This window comes from Pseudophryne corroboree, chromosome 1 (assembly GCF_028390025.1).
Source record: "Pseudophryne corroboree isolate aPseCor3 chromosome 1, aPseCor3.hap2, whole genome shotgun sequence".
Taxonomy (NCBI): domain Eukaryota; kingdom Metazoa; phylum Chordata; class Amphibia; order Anura; family Myobatrachidae; genus Pseudophryne; species Pseudophryne corroboree.
Window position 1 is genome coordinate 270,095,249 of NC_086444.1, and position 10,886 is coordinate 270,106,134.

Sequence of the window (10,886 nt, forward strand, 5' to 3'; positions counted from 1 at the left end):
CCATCATAGGGTGGTATTCAAATGATATATCACGCCCAATCTCCTTTCTAAAGTGATCCCCATAAAGGGTTAGACGCCCTCGCTACCCCAGGGGAAGCGAGCTGAAATGATTAAACAACACCCATTAGCAGAAACAGAACCGGGGTGAAAGGGGGTGAAAATAATTGAATTCCAACCATAGTGTCTATCCACGCAGATTCTCATTTATGATTGCATCCTCTAGAGCACAGGTTCTCAAACTCGGTCCTCAGGACCCCACACAGTGCATGTTTTGCAGGTCTCCTCACAGAATCACAAGTGAAATAATTAGCTCCACCTGTGGATCTTTTAAAATGTGTCAGTGAGTAATTAATACACCTGTGCACTTGCTGTGTTGCCTGCAAAACATGCACTGTGTGGGGTCCTGAGGACCGAGTTTGAGAACCACTGCTCTAGAGGATAGTCATTGCATTCCTTGTTGCCTGTTGCCATCATAGCAGGCAGTGTTTTTCTGTGCCCTGGTATCGTAGTCCTATAAGGACTCCTCTGCTTGGCACAATAGTGACTCTAGGCTGACAGGACTTCTCACATTTTAGTCAGCAGCATTTTCTGTGCTATGTTGCTGGTCACATGAGTTCTGACTGTTCATACTTTTTGGCATAGTTGATTTATTTGGTACTTTTGCTGAGTGTGCAGATTAATTTTGTTCAAAAAGATGGTTTGTATTGTATGTGTTTCTACAGTGTTTTCCTGAACACATTCTGATTTGTGTTTCTTACAGTATCCCAAGTTGCCATACTTTATGTGTGTGCATGACATACCTTTAATGAATACTGTACTCTGTTGGTACTATTCTGAGTCACCAAAATGAATAAGTATTCTTCTATTTATTGTTTCCCCTGGATGGACCCGGCTTTCTTTTGACAGCATATTATCATAAAAATATATTTTCCCCAGCCCTGAATTCCTGTGGTTAATAGGGAAGTGACAATGCTGCCATTGAAAATTAGGTCAGTGGAAATAGATGGAAATACTTAGAGGTACTGTATGATACAGGCTATGAGTGATATTTAGCAGATGTTTTGCGTCTTCATTTATTTTCTCATGCTGGACTATCGAGTGTGCTAGAGAAAGGGTTGCACCTGTCTAGGATTTACCCAGGACAGTGTTGACTTTTCTATGCATTTTTAAATAAAATATTTGGTGGAATTGTGACAAAACTAGCCACGTCACGCCCAAGATTCACCCATACTACAGCCTTATCTGCTCAGCAACTGCTGTGGGACCCTGAAGTGATGAGGGATTGTTCACCCACTTTGCTGAGCTTTGCTTTACTCTCCTGAGTTCCACTGAGATAAAACTGAAGACCCCTATAAGGTTCTATTGCACATGTTGGCACCTGCAAATGCTCAGAAGAACAGAGATGAGGCCTCCCAAGTACTCAACAACTATGCATCATGGGGCCCAAGCTCACAGAAAACAATTGTTATGGATCCCAGCAACTGCCAACTTCTAGATAGCCCCTGCCTTGGTATTGTGTCTCTCCAGCTTCATATTGCGCCTACAGTACCTTCTCCACAGGGTCCCTTTATACCCCTTTCACACCACCTGAGGCGGGAGCCTGACATGGGTGCTTTCTGCATGCGACCCGCCGCAGACCCGTCACTGCCGCTGTCCTCAACCCGGTATATTGCTGGGTTGGTGACATCACCAGTGAGGCGGCAGGGGTGGTGCATAGAGATCACATGATCTTCAAGCGCCGCCCGACCACACAGAGTGAGTTGGAAACAGTTGCATCAACCCGGCTTCCCATTCACACAGCACAGCGAACCGGGTTGAACACGTGTTCAACCCTGCTCAATACCTGAGTTGGAATACCAACTCGACCCAGATTATTCCAACTGGGACCTTTCCGACCGCACATCAACACGGGTTATGCGTGCTCATTTGCAAGCCAATAATCGTGTTAAAAGCTGGTGGTCTAAAAGGGGTGTTAGTTCAGACTCTACATAACTGGATTTTTAACATATACCACAAAGACATCAGTAGACAGGATTGTTTAATTATTTGCTATGGACCAATGTGCATGAGCTACAAGGAACATATACGTTACATTTAGCTCCATATGTAATGTTGGTTTCTGTTCCTAGGCAGCTTCTAAATGATGTTTAGTTTATTTAAGAGAGTACTCCATATGCTAAAATAATGTTATGCATGGCTATTCTATGCTTGGTAGCAAATTGACAAATTGACAAGCTAGCATTACTGTACCTACAGCAATGAATAATAAAGTTTAATTTTTGTCTATTAAAAAAGTTGTAATGGGAATTTTAAGTATTTCAATATTCCCTGTAGAACTTTGTTCAATGCTAGTAAATTTTAATTAATAAAGTGTTAATCCTTTTTTTTTCCAGATACATCTTTTCCCCATTATTCATTATTATATATCTGTATTTTAAATATTGATATCTGTCTCTTGCTTTCCAAAATAATAAAAAAAGAAAATGTAGTCCATATGCATTTTCAGAAAATTTTTGGAAAAAAGAAAAAGTTTATAACATTTCAAAATTGGAGATGAATAAAATTATTTGGCAGTCTATTCTAGACTTCTTGCTTTTTAAAAACCTAGCATGTACATTACATTAAATATAACTTATTTATAGAAAGCTTCATCTCAGGTATCAAATAAAATGTTAACTTGTATTTTTATGTATTTTTTTTTTTTTATTGTACTTAGTGTTCCGTGACTTGTGGAAAAGGCATGCAATCAAGAGTAATTCAATGCATGCACAAAATTACTGGAAGACATGGAAATGAATGTTTTTCATCTGAAAAACCAGCAGCATATAGACCGTGTCATCTACAGGCCTGTAATGAAAGAATAAATGTTAACACAATAACTTCACCCCGCCTTGGTAAGCGCACAAAATAATTACCAGATAAATGCATCTAAGGTTTTTGTAACTATATTCCAGGTCAATATCCTTATTTTGTGCGTCTAGACTGCAAAAAACATTTATGAAGTGATTTGTAACTTTTGGACCACAGTCAGTAATAAAAGAGAATCTACAGTCCTATGCCACGTAAATATTTCCTTCATGCTGTAGGTACAATACATATGTTTTCAGCATAGCCCTCTGTCTGCTTTTATGTGAAATATTTTGTTTTAAAAAAACATCTGCTATTATTCAGATGTATCACAGAATACCTGACATCTGCCCACAAATTGCATCAGAATTTCACAAAAATTGTTTTGTTTAGCTTATTGGTATGTGTGGTGGCACACTCGGCACATACCTAGTTACGGCCTTGTACCTAGTTGCTTACACCCATTTTATGTCATTTTTATGATGTGATATTATTATATATTGGTGCTTTAATAATTTGATGTTAAATATTCATGTTTATCATGTCTCACCTTTCTATACTGTATATTTTCTTCAGTGCTGTTTTTTGGTTTTTGCTTTTTACTCTATTTGGTGCAAGCTTAGGCTTGGAGGTTGATACTACACTGGATCAACTGAACAATACTAGTTTGTTTCCCTACATAGAATAGTAAATTTCAGGTAATACTTTACTTACCACGTCTACTCCTTAGTATTGAGTTGTACAGTTGTTTCTAAACTGTGGCCATTCTTGTGTATTAAGAAGAACATTTTTAACATATTTTTTTCAGAGTCATCCTTAAAGCACAAACTTGGTTTCTGACATGTCTGCACTTTTTGTTCTATTTGCAGCTGCTCTAACCTTCAAGTGTCTTCAGGATCAGTGGCCAGTATACTGTAAAGTCATACGAGAGAAAAACCTCTGCCAAGACATGAGATGGTACCAGCGTTGCTGTGAAACATGTAGGGACTTCTATGCTCAGAAGATGCAACATAGGAGTTGACCTTCACTGACGCTCAACCTCATACCTTAAAAAACGCACATACGTTTCCAACATATTACAACCAAAATTCTTCCAGATTCATATAATTTAATCAATTTTATTTATTTTTTTCTTCATTTCCCGCATCACAGTTGCCTCACACATGACTTCTTTTTTGTTGTTGATTATATTACAGTAAGGAACATCTTTCTGCTTTTATATAAATTAATTATGTCATTGGCTATGTGCTTTGTGCCTATTTTTAGGCTACATTGATATGTACAAGCAAGCACAATTAGGGGGTTAGTGGCAAAGAGCTAGTACAGGCACAAGTCTCCTTTTGCACTTGTGCCCGCTTCTGTAAACACCTACAGCTGGCATAAATGGTGTCCAATGGTCTGATTAAATTATGACCCCCTCTCAGATTTGCTTATTACGCTTTCGGACTATCCACCTGACTCCTGAATGCCAGTGTTCTCTTGCATCCTGCACGAGTAGGGAAGCCTCCAGGATCCTGCCTACTCCCTTACTAAAATCCGGGGGCCTCATTAAATGGTTTGCATTGCATCAAAGCATTTTGGCTCCACCCCCAACGTACAATGCTGCAAATCACTTATTTCTACAGGATGGTACTGGGCACAATGATGTGATCCCAGTGCAATGCCCTAGTACCTCCCTACTGGATGCCCACTCTAGCATTCTACTGGGCTCTACATTTTAAAAGTAGAAAAGTGGGACCTATATGCTGCAAATGTTCCAAATGTGTATAAGCCTTACCTACTTAGGTTCTTTGGTCCACTATGCTTATTACAGCAATTAAATTTTTCAATGTTTTCTTCACGCACATTTTGTTACTAAACAACCAGGATAAGTAAGGGCACAACTGTGATGTGTTTTATTAATATCTTTCATAATTTCATTTGAATTGCTTAACAGTGCTTTTATACTGTATGCAATTTATCCTGACAGAAATTCAGAGTGCAGATCTCCTGTGATGCAGGGGGATAGCCTAGTATGTTTGGTTACAGAGAGTATATGATGGGCATGCTTCCAAGTCCCATCATATCCCTCTTTTAGCTCCTTTTATTATCGGAGGAAACCACATGACATTTATTAGCAGATTTACACTGACCCACCCTGATCACCCAAAATCTCAGTATGTTCCCAAACTCAGTCCTAGGGCTAAATTAAATAATCCCTGTTAATTTAATCGGGATGAAAAAAGGTGGTAGCCTCGGGCTTTACAGCCCTTTTGCCTCACCCGTAAAATGAACCTGTAATTGGGTGTTAACACATAGAATCCGGGATAAGTTCCTGAACCTGTGTGTTAACCACTTGCCTGGCAGGGTCGCATCAGATGCGACCACACCAGGCAGTGTTTTATCTGACATGGTCGCACAGGATGCGACCAGTCAAATAAACAGTGTTAGCAGCGGCAGGGAAGGAAAACTCCCCCTCGCTGCTGCAGCCTCCCTGCACCCTTCACTCAGTGTTGCTGTGCTGCCGGTCATTGCTGATAGGGCAGCACGGCTGGATCCTCTTCCCCAGCGGCTGCAGACAATAGCAGCCGCTGGTAAGTGTAAATAATCGCCCCCAAGCCCCCACCCCCCCTTCCTGTGTATCTGGCAGCTGTCCGGGCTCTAAAAAATAAAGTTGCAATGGTCGCGATGTTACCGATGTTCCGGTGGTCGCAATGTTCTTGATGTTTCGATGTTTGAAGAAAAAAATCTTTTTTTTAACTAAAATCATTTTGGATAGGGTTAAATTCATGTTCTTCACCTAATTCACTCATTAAAAAAAAAGACAATTTCTGAGCGTTTTTTTGGGGGGGAGGAATCATCAGTTAAGTGGTTAATACTGTGTTTGCACCCGATAACAGGCTATCTATAGCATTTATTTTTTTTCAAGTCTGCTCAGTCTCAAAAAGATGAAAAGATTTCCCCTTTAAGGGCAGACTGCAGGCTGCCTTCAAGGCTAATTGAATAGCCCCATGGGATTAATGAGCCCATGGTAAATTACCACTGCTAATTGAATCCCCCTCTAAGTAAGCTCAGTGACATGACAGGCTCGCTATGGTGTTTTGTGCACTCTCATTGCCTGAATTTCACTTCCCCGACTGCTTTAATAAAAAGTAACAACGCAAGGAAGATTTTACATTGGATAACCAGTGCAGTTTAGCAGAAATATGTTTCCCGACATTTTAGGATGTACTCAGCTGATAATAATAAGCTTTTATGGATCATTTAAACCATCACAAAATGTGCTTTGACAAACATCTATTTCTACAGCTACACAAAAGGTATCTCCATGTAGATATAACAGAGGCATTATTTTAAACAGATTATGAAGCCATGTTGGTTATTTCAGTAATTTTATGTCTGCGTGGAGTCCACACATTACTGTACCTACAAATATAAAGTATACATGTTTTGAATATTCTGTTATATTGTATTACAATTTTGAGAGAACAGATGAATATATAGTGTCTGCTTCAGAGTTCAGAGCAAAAACAGGAGTAACTTTGCACCTTGACAAAACCATGTTGCGCTGCAGCTGGGGAAGATTTAAAGTGAGCAGAGAGATTTAGATTTGGGAGGGGTGAGTCCTAACTTAACTCTTTGCAGTGCAAAAATAAAGCTGTGCATTATTTGTGGACTACTGAACATGCAAAAACAGCCAGTATTTACCATGCAGGCAAAAAAATAATATACACTCCTAGCACTGCAACATGTTTTTTTCCTGGCACAATGTTACAAATTTTTTGCTTTGCTCCATAACAGCCCTATAATTGCTAATGTTGAAGGAAATGTCCAAGAAAATATGTTTTCACTGCTCTCCTCCAATGCAATGGTTGTAGTTGTGTGCCATGGACAATCGCCATTTATATTCACTCTGGAGGTTGAATGGATTCTTACCTGTGCCTTAGCTTCCATAATTAGGAAAGTTTATAGTACAGTGATGGAAAAACAATGAGTAAGCTTCCTGTGATGGCAAGGGAAGGGGGACCTTCAGGATCAGCAGTGTGTAAGTCATCGAACTCCAGTGGTTCTACTCTTGGAAAAGAGTCAGTATTTACTTTTATACCCCACTTATTATCAAGTAACCGGTCACCGCCATCTGTAGCTTTGGAGTTGATAATCTTCAGCTTTCTATTTTACCATTTCAATTAAGTGAATTAGAATTGACCAAGTCTGATAGTCTATAACTGAATTGGATGAGTTTAGGCCACTTGTTGACATGGGGAAGATCTAGAATTGAAATGGTAAAATAGATTGTCTCACAATATTCACTAAATTAGATTACATTCATAATTACTTTATTCTGCCCTATACAATGAAGTTAACCACAACCAAATGTACAATTTGTGGTAACCGGTTACCTGTCTGTAAATTGGATAAGTAGAATTTCTGGACAAATGGTAATGAATCAGAGATGCCTACTGTATTATTGTATTCAGTGGGGTTTTTTTTTCTTTTCCATGGGATCATTTCAATTGGTTTAAGTGGTGAGATTTATTTTAATTTTGTAATCTCTTCTCAGTAGCAGTAGAAGAGCCCTGGCCAGTCTTATCGCTGCACTAGCTCATTCTGATACTAAATAATTATACCAAAGAGCTAACACAGTATAATATCTGCACTGAGTACTGTAGTTTTCGAAGACTGGGGTGGCAGAAAAATCTGGTCTCGTTATATGGTGCTATGCCAGAAAATAGAAGTTCTTCTTGTTTTCTGGTTTTATCTTTGAAGCTACAATAAATGTCTGAAAAGAGGTATATGTTATATCCTTGTGTGATCTAAGTATGTTCTTATGTTGTCCTGTTGGCATTCGCTTCTAGCTTAAGCTTTAATACTGTATGTAAGAATTCCACCTTTTTCCATAAAAGACATCTTTTTGAATTTAAAATTCTTAGATCTGTCAAGGGAATATCACCTAAATTATGTCCTTGTTGCTGAAAGGAATATAGTGTTAGCAACAGTAGTACAAAATATTAATAAATTAACTCATGTAACTGGTCTACATAACACAAGCTGGGTCTCTAGGTGTGTGGCCATTTTAGCAAAATAATCAGTAAGTCAGATAAATTGTTCTTCATTAGTGATTGATAGATTAGTAATTTGTTCTCATGTAATTTGCCATGTAATAACCAAAAATCTATATAACATATATATTACTGTGGAGTCACTGCATAAGATGTTGTATGTTATCTTTAGTTATCCTTCTCTGATTTGGGAATTTTCTTTTGGGCAACACAGTTTGGCTGGTCACACACATGCTGGTCTGGTGATTTGGTCTTATTGTGAAATAACTAGACTTTTGTACAATATATGTATATCTTTAGCATCCATTGCAACCTAGGCTCCTCCCTATAGCACAGTAGTCACTGAGCTGCACAGATTTCCTTAAACTGTTTGACAAACCAAGGTGGGAAGAAAGCAGAAACAGCATGTTGCCTACGGATCCACAGGGTCTTTATCCAGCTCTTAAAGGCATGATTAGGGTCACCATTTTATTCCTTTAATAAGGGAAACGCAGTCATAGAACCAAAGTAATTGATATGTGTCTCTTATTAACCCCTTTTTTGCCACTTTTTGAGCTGGTCTCATTTTTACATCAGTATTAGTAATTATGAGGCACCCACACAGATTATACCTTGTTCTTAGTTTTTTTGTTTTTCAGAAAACTTTGAATTTTCAGAAACGAGAAATAGTATATTGTATTTTCCTTGTACTCTTCTCAAAAGGGAAAGACAATCCCCCAAAATTGACAAAAAGTGTGTTTTTATTAGAGATTTGCAGGTTCGGATTTACCCAGATTTACTCGGATCTCAAATCCCAGAGTCTTTTACCACCAGGGTGGCGGAGACAGAGCACTTTTAATGCTCTCTACCTTATTTTCTGGTTTTAAAAAAGTCCTGAAATATTTGCCCTGGAATATGCATTTAATGACACCATCATGGGTACAAGATGATGACTTCATATAAATCCCCACCCCCCAGGTCCAAGCTATAAAATGTGAAGGTGAGGACTTTTAGGTCATTTTACCAACCACAATTGAACCTCAGGCAGTGTATAGGGTAAGTCCCACTTGCCCTTAGCAGCGAAGAGTTTAAAGGGATGAGTTGGCAACTCTAATGATGGTGCGGTCATTGGCTAGTCACATGTTCTATCCTGCCAATCACATCTTTAAAAATTAGACTAAAATAAAAATGACAGTAATTTTTTAGCATTAGGGTACTATGGGCCCGTAAGTAAAGCAAAAAAACTAAGCAACTGAGCAAAAACCAGGTTGCACTGCAGGTGTAGTTGTAAAAAGTGAGAGAGCGTTACAGTTGAGTGAGGAGTGTTCAAACTGAAATCTAAATTGCAGTATAAAAATAAAGCTGTCTAACATTTGTGGACTACATGCAAAAGCAGACAGTATTTACCCTGCACAGAAAAATGTAAATGTTTTTGTTCCCCTTGCATTGCAACATTGTTTGTTCCAGACACAAAGGGGCAGATGTATTAAGCCTGGAGATATGATAAAGCAGTGATAAAGCAGTGATAAGTGCAAGGTGATAACGCAACAGCCAATCAGCTCCAATATGCAAATTTACAGTTAGAAGCTGATTGGCTGGTGCGTTATCACCTTGCACTTATCACTGCTTTATCACTTCTCCAGGTTTAATACATCTGCCTCAATGGAGCAGATGTATTAAGCCTGGAGACAGCATAGGAAGTGATAAACTAGTGATAAGTGCAAGGTGATAAACGCACCATCCAATCAGCTCCTAACTGTTCATTTACATATTGGATCTGATTGGCTGGTGCGTTTATCACCTTGCATTTATCACTGGTTTATCGCTTCCTTATGTCTTCTCCAGGTTAATACATCTGCCCCAATGTTACTTGCTGTTTTTCTTTACTTGCAAACATGAATTAGGCCCTATAGTCAAAAAATGTCTCATTACAGCTATTTTAAAACAAACTAATGTATCTATGGACCTATTTTTGTATATTTGTTAAAGTCCAAAGTTACTCTTACATATTATAAAAAGGTATTATATATTCAGAGACCCATCTATTTTACACATACAGTATGTTACCAGGTCAGGTTTTAAATATGAAGCCTTATGGGCCCTACACACCTAGCGACCCGCCGCCGAGCTGCCCAACGCCTGATACGGCAGACGGGCGGGGAGAGTGATGTTTCTTCACTCCCCCTGTCACCCGGCTCCATAGCACTGCATGCTAATATGGACGAGATTGTCCATATTGGCCTGCATGTTTAAACGAGCCAGCACCAGCGATGAACGAGCGCGGGGCCGCGCATTGTTCATCGCTGGTGCCTATACACTGAAAGATATGAAAGGTATCTCGTTCATTAATGAATGAGATCGTTCATATCTTTCACTAGTATCGACCAGTGTGCAGGGCCCATAACACTGGGTGTTTTCCTGGGATATAAACAAACACTCTTTGTGCCCTAGTCTTATGACAGCTTAAAAAAAGTAAACTGTATTTATAAATGTCTTTTTTTTGCTAAGAAATTCTCTATTTATTTATAGTCTAATATTTATAAAGAGGCAAAGAACGGGGGACACATTGTGAAATTATTTGGGTTTTATTACAAAAGTACACTACAAGAGATTTGGTGAAAAAAAAGTAATTTTTATTTTTTCAGATCTTAAAAAAAATCACATTAACATAAAAATGTAACAACAATCTTAAATTATTGTTGTCATAAAAGTTTAGCCTGTAGGCAACATTTTATGATTCAATTTCATTGTAAGGGAACATGGTTTCAGAATTTTCTCTCCTTTTTTTATTTTAATTGCTATTATCCAGAGTATTTTTGTAATATTTATTATTTTTAACCTATATGAAAATTACATTGTAAAATACTGTATGTGTAATAAATGGCATATTTACCACCACACTTTTATATTATTCTGCGCCTCCAAATCTTTTTATGATTTACAGTGTGAGTTGTAAATTCTATATGACAAAATATACAGATGTATTTTGTATTACTCCATTAAAATACAGATAACAAAGTT

The 10,886-nt window shown here is 38.3% G+C and overlaps 1 protein-coding gene across 1 annotated transcript in view; it reads left to right on the top strand.

Annotated features, from left to right (window-relative positions):
• ADAMTS19 (ADAM metallopeptidase with thrombospondin type 1 motif 19) overlaps positions 1-9,380 on the top strand; it is a 512,659-nt gene extending 503,279 nt beyond the window's left edge. The window contains exons 22-23 of the mRNA XM_063964256.1: positions 2,717-2,894; positions 3,717-9,380. Coding sequence (XP_063820326.1) covers positions 2,717-2,894; positions 3,717-3,868 — 330 coding nt within the window. The 3' untranslated portion in view covers positions 3,869-9,380. The remainder of the gene's footprint in view (positions 1-2,716; positions 2,895-3,716) is intronic.
• The last annotated feature ends 1,506 nt before the right edge of the window (positions 9,381-10,886 follow it).